Source organism: Brugia malayi, assembly GCF_000002995.4.
Source record: "Brugia malayi strain FR3 genome assembly, contig: Bm_v4_Chr1_scaffold_001, whole genome shotgun sequence".
NCBI lineage: Eukaryota > Metazoa > Nematoda > Chromadorea > Rhabditida > Onchocercidae > Brugia > Brugia malayi.
Genome location: NW_025062475.1, coordinates 3,585,007 through 3,600,726, shown reverse-complemented (window position 1 = coordinate 3,600,726; position 15,720 = coordinate 3,585,007). Strand labels below are relative to the sequence as shown.

The 15,720-nt window shown below is 29.5% G+C and overlaps 3 protein-coding genes across 4 annotated transcripts; 1 reads left to right on the top strand and 2 right to left on the bottom strand.

Annotated features, from left to right (window-relative positions):
* Positions 1–608: 608 nt before the first annotated feature.
* Bm10725 (Zinc finger, C2H2 type family protein) lies at positions 609–1,115 on the bottom strand (the record flags this gene model as incomplete). The annotated part of the gene is made up of 1 exon (XM_001896156.2): positions 609–1,115. The coding sequence occupies one exon, from the start codon at positions 1,113–1,115 to the stop codon at positions 609–611; it is 507 nt and encodes a 168-aa protein (XP_001896191.2).
* A 2,120-nt stretch (positions 1,116–3,235) lies between these two features.
* Bma-frg-1 (FRG1 protein homolog, putative) lies at positions 3,236–6,022 on the top strand (the record flags this gene model as incomplete). 2 transcript variants are annotated; one of them, XM_043076419.1, is made up of 7 exons in its annotated part: positions 3,236–3,306; positions 3,527–3,606; positions 4,334–4,494; positions 4,910–5,059; positions 5,182–5,295; positions 5,549–5,637; positions 5,866–6,022. In XM_043076419.1, the coding sequence occupies 7 exons, from the start codon at positions 3,236–3,238 to the stop codon at positions 6,020–6,022; spliced, it is 822 nt and encodes a 273-aa protein (XP_042932353.1). The 2 variants fall into 2 exon arrangements, with proteins under 2 accessions (XP_042932353.1, XP_042932354.1); XM_043076420.1 differs by lacking the exons at positions 3,236–3,306; positions 3,527–3,606 and having other exon boundaries at positions 4,429–4,494.
* A 1,128-nt stretch (positions 6,023–7,150) lies between these two features.
* On the bottom strand, positions 7,151–11,422 carry Bma-spin-4 (Major Facilitator Superfamily protein; the record flags this gene model as incomplete). The annotated part of the gene is made up of 12 exons (XM_043076418.1): positions 7,151–7,224; positions 7,409–7,558; positions 7,833–7,950; positions 8,176–8,241; positions 8,338–8,475; positions 8,704–8,779; positions 8,931–9,074; positions 9,292–9,492; positions 10,049–10,200; positions 10,316–10,456; positions 10,809–10,884; positions 11,310–11,422. The coding sequence occupies 12 exons, from the start codon at positions 11,420–11,422 to the stop codon at positions 7,151–7,153; spliced, it is 1,449 nt and encodes a 482-aa protein (XP_042932352.1).
* Between the last annotated feature and the right edge of the window lie 4,298 nt (positions 11,423–15,720).

Sequence of the window (15,720 nt, the reverse complement as noted above, 5' to 3'; positions counted from 1 at the left end):
TAAAATGTACTTTTTCCCTTCCCAAAATTTACTTATGTGTTAATTGCGTAATAATTAGATGAAAAAATGTTATCAGATAAGTTCATTCTATTAGTAATTTAATAAAATTAATAATTACTTGCAATGTTATCCGTCTATGATATGCAAATTTACTTGCATGTTATGCATGCATTAATAATAATAAAGCGGTAAGGTTTGCAAAAGGATACAAAAAAGAAAAATTATTTATTAAAATATTTGAAATAATAAAGAAATAAAAGAATAAATACTGATATGCACAGAAGATAAAAAAATGAATCAGTTATAAGTAAGTGATAAAATAACAATAGTAACAATATCAATAAGAGAACAGTGAAAAATAAGGCACAAATAACAAGAATTTAACTAATAAAAACAAACAATCAGAAAAAAAAAGCACTGAAAATAATATCATTATAGTTTTAAAACTTAAAATTTAACATAATTTATATCATATGTAATTTTAAAAGAAATTTCTACGAGAAACTTGCATTGCAAAATAGAACTAAATTGGCTCCTCATATGAATTCAATGATCATTTTCAAAATTGAAAGGTATACCGGAAATTTTTTGCATTTATCTTGCAATCTCTATAAGCTATGAACAGCTTTCATATGACGTCTCATATTTGCCAGGTAACTGAATGGTCTCTTGCATACAGGACAATAATTTAGCTTTTCAGGGGTATGACTTATCACATGCCGATTATGGTTTCCTACTACCTTTTGATACTTTTCACACTCTTTTTTTTTATGTCCTTCTTCAGCTCTTTGCTCATGCAATAACTCTACCTTTTTACTAATTGCATCATTAGCTGAAGAGCGATGGATTTTCTTGAATCGCTTCTTGAATGGTAAATTCAATAATCCTTCCTGTTGTTCATAACTATCTTGTTCAATATTCTCTTTTTCAGCTGATAAATCTAATAATTCTGCCGGTTTTTCCACTTCTTCTTTGACTAAAACATGTTGCTCTTGTTGTTCACTTTGTTCCTTTCTTATTTTTGACATTGATAAATCCAGTGGCTCTGTCTGTACCGTTTGCGCTTCCTTAAATTGTACAAACTTTCTCTTTTCATTACAACTGTGGATTTTCATTAAAACTGTAATTTCATTAAAACTCTGAAAAATTATCAAAATATTGCAGTACTATATTTTATTTCCATAATTTGAAATAAACTTACAATAGTTTGAGCATGGCTTAGTTGAAGGAAATAGAAGAAGACGAAATGGATGTAATGCATGTTGATGAATTTTTCTTATCAATTCTAAAACTTTGAAGAAATAATATCTATTTGACGAATTACGTTGAAAGAAAAAAAGAAAATTATTTTCCCAAATATGTTATTAGCATTGAAAAAGGGAACCGTCGCATATTCAAAATATAAACATCTGAAATCAAACAGTAAGCATAACAACTTATTCACGCTAAAGATCAACCTAAACGCAAATTATATGACAATAAATTTGGTAGAAAAATAATAAAAGTTTATTGTGGACATCCATCAGTGTTCAGTGTGAATAAGTTATGTTGCTACATGTTATTTCTTACAATGTAAAATTTGAAATCAGTGAAATGGAACTTACTGAACGAAATTTATCGAAGAGAGTTAAATCACTTACTTCTATTAAATAATGTCAAAGGATGACATTGATATATATGCTTGTTTAGATGGGAGTGGCAAACTATTGTACTGATAATGTATATTATATTCACGTGCAGTAATGTAATATTAATATTATTAATGTTTAATCTTTTATTCTTTAATAATTTCCATTTCAGTTGCGTTTTTACATTGTGAAAAAATATTTTACATAAAGCAATTGAGATTAATTTTTGTATAGTTTCATTCTGTTTTATTTTATTTCGCTCTCATTCTTTTACACATCAAAATTGACATACTACTACAAAAGAGAATAACTGCATTGTTATATCTTTTGCAATTAATATTATAAATTTATGCATGCTAAATGATTTCATCAAAATTTTCATCCACTACCTTCCATAGCATAAACTTTATTTATAGCTAAATAAATTGAACGCTAAAATTTAGCTTTATTATCATCGTGTATGATATATAATTTTTAATAATTTTAATGCTTTTGCAGAGCCACAATACCGGTGACATCTCGTTGTTCTATCAATCTTCTTTCTTCCTTTTTAAAACTTATTGATTAATTAATTTCAATATCTATGAATTTTCTTGCAATGAATTTTTTCTAATACTGCTTTGCTTAAATGAATAATAAAAAAAAAATCTATCAAAGAGCATTATCAAAAATTACAAGGATTCTAAACAAAATTCTTTACCTTTTTTTTCATCCTTGTTTACCATTCTTACAAATAGTATTCACTATCTTAGAAGCATTTCTATTTGACAGCTTACGAAGCATCACAAACATGATTTTATTTTCGGATAAATTGTCACAAAAATGTGAAGAATGGAACAAAGAACTATAATATATATTTATATAAAAGATCTTGAGAAAAAAAAAAAACATAAATTTTGGAACGATTTCTAAGAAAATCTATAATTCCAAAATTTCTCAAAATGATCACCATTTTGCCCGATGAGCAACGTAACTCAATCTCCGATAATCAATGGCATAAAACAAGATTACGCACATTTCCGCATCAATTCTATTCACATTATTGCATGATACTCTAAGCAATTACTGTAGATTTTGATGAAGAGAACGATATTTATATTCGATACCATATGGACGAGAACCGATTCATTCTCGAGTAGGTCACCTTATCCGGGAACTGCTCTTTGCAGACAGTATCACCCTCGCCAGGCTACTACTAGGTTCCTTTAAGCTTTCATTAGTGCAGCAATTTGTTTATCTTACAGAGCCCAGCAATCATGGATCATTTACAGTTATCACTTACAATCTTTAGACGGATTCTCCACCATCCGGAATATCTAGTGTGGTTCAAGCAAGAATCACTGATATAAAAGCTATTAAGACACAATTATGCTACACAGATCAATCATCTCAGGTCGGAGGATTATAGCCTCTTAATATCAATTTCTATTATTTCATTTTTGTTTTGGCTGGGATTGTGATTTTCATTGCGGGATGCTTCAAGGACTATTGTACGTTGGAAAAGTTAGGTTTTACTTGCTGGTTGTCTTTTTCTTTTTTTTGTTTTATTGCAGTCAGGAATAATAGGATGTAAATTTTTGCAGATTAAAAGACGTTTTACGAAAGGAATGAATTCTAGAAGTGATGCTTATCATGCAGTTAAGCGTGGTCCGATAAAACTTAAAGGAAATAAATCATTGTAAATTTTCAAGTTCTTTTTTTTTTTCTTTATTTGTACGATTTCTTGAAGTATTTTAATTTTTCTGAAAAATCTCGTAAAATAATTGCTCATATAACAAAGCATTCATAGCATTTGTGAATTTTTGGATGAGATTGAGAAATTTGCAAGACTTAGCAGTTTTAAAACATGGAAAATTGCATCTCTTTTTGTGCTTCTTTTAAAAGTAAATTTTCCACAGGTTTTCTAATAAATCCAAGAAAAAGAAGAAATTTGGAGAGAGCGATGGCACGCCGACTAATCCGGATGTCGAGATTCATGGTAAATTGTTTGCATCCTTAAGTATAAAAACGTTTTAGGTTGGAAGAAAACAAAACTCAAGATCGGGAACATTTTCATATGTATGGTCATTGATACTTCTTCAGGTATTCCAGAATATTTTTCTTATCATACGGATTTTTATCTTGATTGTTTGACCAGTGGTCGTTACTGTAGAATGCCACTTAACATTTTGGCCACTAAATAACGGATGGATCCTGGAATTTGTTTGAATATCATATATTACTGTTGAGTCATGGACAGATTTGTTTGGGAACAATATAAATGTGCTTTTTGAAATAATTATTTGGCGAATGTTCGTCAGTCTCGTTTTCCTATTAGTGCTCATAAATGTACAATGTACTGAGTGCGCATCACCACTACTTTAACAGATCCCTGGAATGGTTTTATTTATCCGACACAATATGTCCACATAATTTCTGTAGCCGAATTTAAATTGTTTCAGCTAGTGTAATCTGTAATTAGGAAATAGGTGATTTCTCAAATATATCTTAAATATCAGATTGCTTGATCAGTAAGGAATATATCTCAAGGTCATATATTCTCTACATTTGCATTTCTTACAGATGTTTGTCGTTCCAATAGTTCCAGTCGTACTTAATTTCATAACTGAAATTGTTTTCAAATTATGGCTAATCGCAGCTGTGTTGTTTTTGCCGAGCTTTCTGAATATTACAAGGTTTTGCTTTCACTTTACTCATTTGTACAGGTGGTTGGAGATCAATAGAGAATGAAACTGATCTTCGAGGTGGTATAAACATATGCATTGAATGTGACACAACGCCAGGGACATATCTGGCTGCCATGGATAATGGCCGATTTACGATTGGTGGACCACACTTAGCTGGCGAAGGACCAAATCCAGAAGAAGTTAGTTGCTTAATAAATGTAACATGTGGTTAGTGTAAGATGTCTTTAGATCTATGATATCTTTATGCTATCATTTCACAATTATAATAGAATTCTTCATTTGTGTTGTTTGAAAAGTGGTTTCATTCAAGATTCACTAATTTTCCTATCATTTAATTTGTTTATAAGGTATGAAATTATCATTTTTATCAACTTACCGTTTATTTTACTTTATTTTGCACAGTTTTTTCGATCTATCATTAAAAAATGTGGTAGTTGAGTGTATTAAATATGTTATATTTTTAAAGATAAGAATGTTTACCATCTCCGAAGTTGAAATATTTTATTCCTCCTCCGTATATATATAATGAGGAAAATTGGAGTGCTGATAAATAAGCCAGTAATAGTCTTCACTAATTTGTTAAATTCTTTTCAGATGCTTACATTAATAAAAACACCAGATGATGTGCTTATCAGCATGAAAACAGGTTTTGGCAAATATGTTGGCGTTGATTCAGAAGGGAACCTTATCGCTACAGCTGATGCTATTGGAACGAGAGAACGTATGATTGTTGTCTTCCAGGAGGTATTTTGTCATCCATTAAGATTTTTTCCAATCGGAGGAGATAGTTTTTTTAAATCTTTTTCGTGAACCAATTTTTTCTACTGGTAGAATTTTGATCTACTACATTATTATTCCGATCATAGGGTAAAACCGCAATACAGTCTGCTTCGAACAATCTCTTTTTGAGCATGAAACCTGATGCTGAAGGTTATATACGTGTTACAAGTCGAAAAGCGGAAGTTGATGAAATGATTAAGGTACGTTGTGTTTCAGAGAAGTCTAAAATAGAAAAGGCTATCATTAATTTTATGACTATTCATTAGTATTGGGTCTGGGTATTTATTTTTTTCCATTATATAAATCCTTTCAAATTTAGCCAAATATAAAGATTTGGTTTTAACGGTTTAAACTTAATTTATTTTTCGATTTATGTTATTAAAAACACTGTTTGCAAACCTAATGTTGAAAAGTTTATTTAATATCTGAACTCAGGCTTTTTGATATTTCCAGTTACGAACCGACTCCAAAAAGGAAGGACCTGTTGACTGGCGTTCAGAGGAAGATAGAAAATCGGCTGCCGAATGCGAAACAAGCTATGTGTACGCACTTTTTCCACTGTATCTCGAATTTTTAAAAACATTGGTGAAATCGTGAATTTGTGGACATATTTTCGAATTTCAGAAAAAACTCTTTCCTCATGCTTTGATCTTGAAATTTGTTCTATTTTAAGACTTAATTATTTGTTCCATATGGGATACATATCTTTCCTTTTCGTATGAGAAACACCACTATCTTAATTCTGCTAAATTACTTGCATTCACTTACAGGAAAATGTATCAGCATTCGAAAGTTGCCGTTAAAGGAAAATATATAAATATCAATTTGGACGATAAAGAATCCGTGCGTCGTGCCCAGCAAGAAGGCAACTTACATGAATTGTTATTGGAACGTCGGGTTAAAACAAAAAGTGATAAATATTGCTGATCCTTTGCTGCGTATGAAATATTAATTGCTTTATAGAATAAGACAATAAAGTAGTAGTCTAATCTGTTAGCTGTTGTTAACGTACTTAGAAATCACATCTGAGTTAAAAAATGCGTGAAAGGAATGTACAACTACATAGCAAATATTTGAGATGTAGTTATAATTCGAATATATTATTAATACTGGTGAGAATATTCACTAATTAGAACAGTCATTGTTCTAACTACGACAACAGTCACTGTTATTTAATGCTACAGAGTGCTTTGTTAATACGTTCATAAAGAGATAAAGTCGCCGTTAATTTGCTGTATTTTGCATTCATGAGTATTATTTCAGCAGAAAATGAACTAGAAGAAGTAAGGTTATCAAAGTATTCCATTTATTATGTTCTTATTCTCTGCTCGAACTTCGGGATATTTTCATTCATAAATCGGATAATTTGGAAAGCTCACTAAACAGTAGTTTAAATTCTTTGTTAGTCACAAAGCTATAGTTATATATATACGATAGCATATCATTAGTTGGTTATTTATAACTAACTCTGTTAATATATGTCGTATAAAACAAGGTGTGATGATTAGCTTATAAAAGAGTGCAGGAATTAGAAGTTAAAAGTTTACAAGTTTGTAAGATTCATCAAGTTTCATGAAATTAATTTGAAAATACCTTTCAAATTAATTTCATGCGGCTAAATTAAGCATATCTGAGATTGAGCAATTCAACGACTGCGCTGAAGAATCCTTGCAGCCATTGCGCCAGACATTCATTCATCAGGGATTGACAGTAAAGTGTATGAAATTGCATTTCAAAGTGATTCGTTTCGAAAGAGTGAGACTTTGATTAAAAATGTTTATCGTGTTAAAAATGTTGTATACAGTGCAGCAAAATCCATATAAAAAGCTTGGCTAACTGCTAAAATTCTACTGAAAACAAGCATAATAGCAGTACGCACAAGATTGTCAGTAAAAACTTCCTGCAATACGACAAAGTTTGAAAATAAAAGAATAAATCAAAGATTTCTAGAATTTTCTTCACACATTGTACATGCATACTGAAGTATACAAACCTCTTATAAAACTAATTGAAGTATCCGTTGATGAATTAACATCATATCAGGTATAAATATATTCAAGTTGATGAATGTTCAACACTATCTATTAATGGTGATGTTTCCGAAACATTTTCAATAGTAAGCTGTTCACCTGAAATAAAACTGATATACTTATGAAACTAAAACCATTACAACGATACAAAAAAGATAGATTGTGCTGATAAGAAATATAAATGAAAAGTAACTAAGGTATAACATAATGTTTCTCGTCAAAAGCATAATCTGAATCTATTGGTTACGTGATGAGCTTCAAAGACAAAAAATTAAATGCGTACTGTGTGTTAATTCATGAGCATTCTGTCTATCTTGATCGATGTAAAAAGTTGAAACCAAAAACATCAAACTACCGAAACAAAGAACAAAATTTGGCACAAACAATGAACGCTGAAGAGCAACAAAATGTGCAAGAGTAGAACGTTCATGTCCTGTAAATTAAGAGCAAATATTAAGAGAGGTGATTTAATTGTTGAAAAATAACTGACAGTAACTGCGAGAAACACGAGTAGAGAAATTATAATATGCTATTAATAACCAGTTCATATTCGTGCAACTGGTGAGATATAATATGAATTCGACACACTGCTAGCCCTGTCAAGATAAGTTCATGAACTCAGATATGACAGTATGATGCTAATGATATTAAACAAAGTAATTAATTAGTGGCATTCAGTGAAAAAGAAATCAAATTTACAGACTTACCACGTATTGCATCCGATATAAGTCCAATCATGTATGGGGAAGAAGCATCTCCAAAAAGATGCGAAATTAAAGTCTGAATAGCTGTAGCTATTGACCGCCGACGTAAACTTATAACAGACTGAAACGAAATTTTATCACTTTCGAAACGTATAAACAGCAGCATAAGAATTTTTGTAAAAAGTTGATAAAGCAGAAACTGAAATTCAAAAACAGTTTAATATCATTACATCGCAGTAGAAACTCTAACTCTGATTTTAAATAAACAATTGAAAAAGGAAACAAATGCTGGATTATATTTTGCATTTAAGTAAATATAAGAGCTAATGCTTATATTTTAACTTACCATTAAAATATCCATATTGACAGCCCAATTAACACAACAACCGGTTACAGCGAGAAATGTAAAAATCTGAAAAGTGAGTATGAAAAATGCTTCATGGTGTATAATTTCTGGACTGAATGAATACAAATAATCTTGCATCCTATACAAAATTAAAAATATTACTAAGCATAAAGTCGTGTTTTTTGACGACAAGATAAGACCGAAATATAGAAATGGTACTGCTGAGAGAGAACCCAAAGCGCAGGCATGCAAATCAGCATGGACATTCTTCGGAATACTGCCGAACCCTGATCGCCAGATCTAAACAAAGAAATCGTTAGTTTAATTTAAGCTACAAATTGTTGACTACAAATTCAAATAGCTCGCATTTCCTTTAATGGAAAGTATTAAAATCACTTTACAAAACAAACTTTTCTTAAGGCAGAAGTCTTTATTGATTTAGACTGAAATATCCATTATATGAAAAACAGCTATAAAGAGATGTTTTCCATATTCAAAATTAGATCAACAGAAAAGTAATGATCTTACTTGAGACAATACTGAACCAAAGAAAACACCGAAAAAACCAGCAAGACATGTAACGATTCCAAATACCAAACCGATCCTAGAAAAAAAATGGATGTGAAGAAACAATCCATTAGAAAATTATTCCTTCAGCAAAAAATTACAATTATTTTATGATTCGCCTTCAATCTTTGGTCATCATCTGATCTATCTTTAAACTTTACAGCATAATAAAAAACAAGAAAACGAACTCAGCCTTCACTTCACTACTAATATGACTGGTACCATGATGCACAGCCCATGCATACTGCATTAGCGTCGGCGTCCACCATCCTAAACATCCAACCACAAACACTACTGATGTCAGTCCAAGAGTTGTGGCAATATACGTCCGTCTTAAAAAAATTTAAAAAAATTTAAAGTGTTTATTCTGAATTTTTGCAGCCATAACCTCAACAGTAGTATAGAAGAAGAATAGCATTTGCTATAATGGAAGAAAAAAAAAAAAGATAAGTTCTACTTCTAACTGAATTAGATCTTCCCTTTTGTTGCTGAGGAAAAACTACAATAGAACAAAAAGAAATTCATTCATTCAGGAAAAAAAAAACGAACACGGTAAGTAGATATTTGATGTCTTCAAGAAATGAAGACGGAACAGGATTAGAGTGCTCTGCTTCGCCACGCACTGGTTCTTCAACAACAAAAACCAACAGCATAAAGCATATGATACCAAGGATAGATGTCAGACGAACACCCCACATCCAAGTATTTGTCCATAATGAAAAAGCTGCACCAGTGGCGTATCCCAAACCACTGAAATTACGGATAAGTTCTTAAAAAAAACTGTTATTGAAGAAATGTATGCAATTAACAAAAAAAAGCTCAAAAACCCAAATAACAAAACAAATAACAAAAAAAGCTTAAAAACCCTTTTATCGTAAATAAAAAATTCAAAAAATAAACTAAAAAGCTAAAAGACCAAAACCAGCTAACAGACAATAAGCTATACTAAAATATACTAAATCTTTTAAAAAAAACTGAAAAAAATCTAAAAGCCCCAAACATTTTATTTTAAAAATTAAACTAATTCAGCAAAGTTAAAGGCAAAAGGTGAGTAGGATGAAGGCTTGTTTGATTCCGTAATGTGTCTCGACGAGGAAATAAATGAAGTGGATGTATTCTTGAATATACTATCCGAAATATGTCTCAACTGTTAACGACTGTTTATGCATCATCAGATAAGTGAGAATAATTCTAACCATTAGATCCTAGCTAATGTTTTTAGGGCTTGCATAGAAATTCTGAGATTTCAATAGAATTTTCACAGTGATAATAATACGGAGGAAGAAATATAATTGAAATTACGAACCTCCCAACTGGTATAGCAAAATAGAAAATCATCAAAGCACAACTTCGTCGATTTCCTGTGTACATATCAGCAATTATTGTTGGTGCAATAGTTACATAAGATGCTTCACCAATACCCACAAGACCTCGACATAACATAAAGAGATAGAAATGCTGAAAGAGAAAATCAGAAAAATTAGTATAAATTCAATGGGACATTTCCAGTCATATTTCAGTAATATGAGTATTTTTTTGAATCAGAACGACAAAAGAAAAGACAAATACCAACTGCGGGACCACAAAGTGTTGACAATATGACTGCTGTCATCCAAACAATTAACCCAATCTGCAGAATAAATTTTCGATTGTATCGATCACCATAATAACCACAAACTGGGGCAATTATCATATAAAACACAACGAATACGGTCTGCAAACTGACATAATTCAATTAATTCTTATTATTCATAAATCAGAATTTCACTGATAATTTAGGAACTCATATTTAACAGAAACAAAATTTAACAAAAAACTAACAGAATCCAAGAAATATTACGGAATTTAATACAATGCAATTTGAACTAATATACGAATAAACTTTGGTTGGTGGTGCAAGCCACTAAGACATTTAATTTAATTTACCCAATTTAAAAAAAGACAGGAAAGGACAAAAGTAGAATTAAAGTATAAGCCCAAAATTTATCTTACTAGGTTTCATTTAAAAAAAACCAAAATTTTGCCCACAATTTGTTAATTTCTATTATGATACAACAAATGTATACCTGTAGAAGTCCAGCACTTGAGTCATCAATATCAAAATATTTTTGTATTTGCGTAAGTACACCAGCGATTGTAAACCTTAAATGTTATTAATCACCAATTCAGTATGATCTAAATACGATCAAAATCATTATCCAATTTCAGGGACATTGGAAACCTAAAACATATCAGACGATAATATTATACAATGTCAATCTAATCTTCTTACACTGTATTATCTATTAAAACTATCATGTCCACATTTTAATAACCGTAAAGTTTGTGCATGTTTATCATCACTTTGTTGATAACCTAAGCATATGCAAACAAAAATAAATACTACAGTTAAGAATTTTGTAATATGACATTTTATGAAGAAAACATTTCCATGGCCGCAACACCTGCATTTACATGACGAAAATAATCGCCATAGTCTTTATATCTAAACAGTCTTTCATAACATCCTGATAAAATTCGGAATAAACTGCACAAACGTAGTGATAAAATTTAGAAAAATTACGCACCTATCCATATAATTGAGTAAATTAATAAGGAAGAGTACACCAATCGATGCAAATTTTCTTCGCCTCAAGCAGATAGATGTTTCCAACAAGTGGTTACCTTCTTCATTCATCATCTTCCGTTCGCACTTGGCCAGAACTACTAATCTGCAGTGTATGCTCGAATATTACCAAAAAAAAAAAAAAACAATATCACTTATATTTTAATGTCTAACCAATCGAAAAATAAACTGCGCTAAACTTGTTTATCTAGCTAGTTACGCTTTGCATTCCTAGTTTATTTACGAAAAGATGTTATACGTATACTACATAAAATCCTACGCTTAAAACTTCTTAAAGTGAATCACTCACAATAAGTATTATTAGTTATTCCTAATGTTTGAAATAATGACAATCAAACCATAAGTAATGCTGCAATAGTCACATTTAAAAGTTCATTTACTTGACAGTCGAAAGAAAAGTAAGAATTGGTTTGCAGCAATTTTGTATAATGTATAATATTAGTCTAAGTGAAAAATTCTGTCAAGGTTAATTATATAATAAACTTATAAACTGAAGCGAAATCGAGAAAAAAAAGTGAAAAGTAAACTGAATTTTACAAAATTGCCATTATTCTTGCCTAACTTTCATACAATAATATTACCAACAATACATGTTCCTTTTTTCCCCAGCGCATTCAATGCATAACGTTGAAACACTCCAGACAAAAGTGAAGAAAATACGAAATAACAAACTGACATCTCTTTCAATCCAGTTCAAATTGACTGTGATACATCTGTCAATGATATCATGAGTTTTCCATTCTCTTCGTTATTCTAAATTAGTGGAAAATCAAGTGAAAAAGATTCTTGATATTATCATCAAATGACTTCCGTCAAATTCTCAACATTAACACAAAATGATATCCATCAAATCATAATATTATCATTCAATGATACTATCAAAATTTTTGATACCAAATGAATGAATTACCAAACAGGAATTTCGATAAAATCACTCTCTCACTTAACTCTTTGAAAAAACATTTGACTTCTTCCTTGTCTTACACTTATTCACTGCCACTATTATTAAATATGCTACACACTTATTCACTGCCACTATTATTAAATATGCTACTTTTATACACCCTTCCAATCTCTACCACTACTCATACAAATTTTGAATTCCCTTCAAACATTCATAAGCATCACCACAACACTTAATGATCATTAGCCCTTACTTTTAACTTAATTACTCCCTACTACCCCCACATCTCTCCCCTTCGCTTCTTCCTCTTCTTCTTCTTCTTCTTCCTCCTCTTCCCCTCACATTAACAGCTTAGCCTTAAAAATAGAAGTGATTATGAAAATTTCAATCTCATCACTTTTATTTAACTTTTAATTGTCTATAAATTTCCAATTTGCTTGTCTTTTTGTCCTTGCGAAATTTCCAGGATCTTTCTTGTAATTATTATTATCCTTTCACCGAAATATTAAATTATGAAGCATTTTTCTTTTTTCTTTTAGTTCGACTACCTCCGTTGTTTCTATCTATCAATCTTTCCTAACAAGATATCCAATATTATTAATATCTATCTTTAGGAAATTTCAAATCATACAATAAATATATATATATATATATATATATATATATAGATAATAATAATGAAATTGCTAGAATTGAGTAAATAATAAAATCACCGATGATTGCTTTACCCAGGAGTTTTTTTTTTTTTTTTTTTTCAACAAAGAATTTTTTTAACGAAGAACGATTAATTAGCATTATTTAATATAAACCTATTGATCATTTTATATTGTTTAAGCTAGTATCTATAACTTTATTCTCATTAGTATCTATATCATTTGATATATTTGAGACAGGTTTAGGCGATTATGAGTCAAGTTTGCTTCAAATCTTACCAAGTCAAGAAATTTAATCTCAGTAACATATATCGATAATATTCTGTAACATAATTTCTTGGCATTAATTGGGACATAAATAGATAACCTTAAATCAACGACATGAATATACGACATTTAAATAGCATCAAAAATTATTTCTAAGTTTTTCTAAGGGATCTTTTATATAACAGTAATATTTGTTAAAACTTTAAGATTCAAATATATCATTGGAATTTTTTAGTAATTAATTTTGAATGAATAATATGCTGAAAAAATTGCTTAGCATATCTTTAAATAATCGTTCGTTTTCTTTACAACTTTGTTTGCTTATCATCATTTCACAAATGAAGATATTTTTAAGGAATGAAGAATTTCACATCAAATTTCCAATTGATTCTTGATTAATTTCTTTCCAAAATGAATGAATGTTGATCTCACCGCTATCCCATATTACCTATTATTAGAATATAAACTATTCATTTTCTATTTATATTAATATTCTCTGCTCCTTTCAAATTTGTTTTTCGAAAGTTTCTGCCAATTTTGGCAGTTTAATCAAATTAGCATAATTTGTTGATTGAAATAACATATTTATCGATGTGATAATGGATAACAATAACGGTGAACTGTTAATAATCGCAGTAATTTTGATGGCAACAATGTTAGCTGCTAATAATGTTTATAATTATTGAAAACAAAAATACACTGGTCTAATATTTCCGATCTAAATTTATCATAAGATATAATGGCAATAGTTTCAAAACTTTTAATTAAAAATATCAGATAAACTGACAAATCAGTTTTGCTTTAACCATGATAAAATGACAATATGATAATCGGAAGAACTTGAATTCTATCACATGTTTAATTTTAGAATCCAAATAAAAATTTTCAAGAGTGCTAGTTGAATATATAGTTTATTGTTTCATTTCAGAGGGAATGATTGCTAAACAGAAACAATAAAAATGATAATAATAGTATAACAGTAATAGTAATAATGTCAATGAAAATAAAAATTAATAATAATAACAAATAATAATAGCACTGGTAATAGTAATGATAGTGATAGTGGTGATAATACCAGCAAAAAAACTATAAGAAAAAGTTTGAGTGATGGCAAAATAGTATTCATTGCATGATAAGAGAAAATGGAATTTATGCATTCGAAAAATTGGCTGAAAATGTGAACTTGTTGATCTGAAAGAAAAACGATCGCCTATTACACATATTGTTGTGCCAAAACAAGTTTTCTTCTTTTGAAAAGGAAAGAAATCGAAATTCCACAGCATTCTGCCATACTATCCCTCTTCCTTTCTACTATGTTTCGGTGATAATGCATTTTCTTTCATTCATTATATCTATGCATTTGTATCGATTTTATCCAACATTTTATCAGTTAAATCATGAATTCAAATACGACTCATTGTCAAGTAGTACTCATTAATGATGATGAAGGCATGTTATTTTAAGGAAAATTATATTCAAATATGACTTATTCCCACAATCATATTCGCTTTGTCTTTTTTAAAGAACAAACTGGAAAATTATTCATTATTTACAACGTGGATAGTGTGGAAAGTGTTTGAAATAAATTGAATATTGTATCTGATATTATCTGATATTAATATTTTATCTGATATCATTTTTTTCATTTTTTATTATTTATTCAATTTAAATTTCAGTTTTTTGATTCTAACGGTCTTCGATCATTTGTAGGCAGTTTAAGTAGTTCGAAACAATATACTTTTCTCATAAATTATTTTCTATTATTAGATATTTAATCTAATTACTTTTCTTAAATTATCCTTATTTATCTTACTATCTAATTATTATCTTTAAGTGTCCCAGCAATTATCGTATTATTCTTAAATTATTCTAGCAATAACAAGCAACTGAATGATATTTAAGATGTCGCATTAAATTTTACTGTGAATTACATTTTGTTAATAAATTAGGTATCTGATTATAAAAGATAATTAGTCATTCTATCATCCAGAATATTGCGGCACGATTAATTCTCTTATTTTCCGCATTTATGTTCCATTTTCTATCTTTTTTTTAAACAAAAATAAACCATTACGCATACAACAAAGCAAAAGAAAGAAAAAAGAAAAAAAAAATTGTACTTTTTCTTCATCATTTATCATACATTTACATTGTTTAATTATTAATAATAAATTATCCGATTTTATCACTCTTGAAATTTTTTAATGAAAAAAAAAAAAAGAATGAAAGAAAGATGGCTAAAAGAAAAAATTTCATTTGATGGGTGACATTTTGCATGTGGTTGTCATGAAAAATGATGATTGATTGTTAGTTGTGATAGGAAGGAATTCTATGAGTAATAAATGATTGTAGAAAGTGTGTCATTTACCAAAATAAACTGATAAGAGAATGAGAAGAGATCGGTAAAAGTAATAGGGTCAGTAGAAATGCCGAAATTTATCAATAATCAAACATTAACCAATTTTTATTCCATTCGAGCCCATCATCTTTTCACCATTATTTTATGTATATAATTAATCTAATTAAAA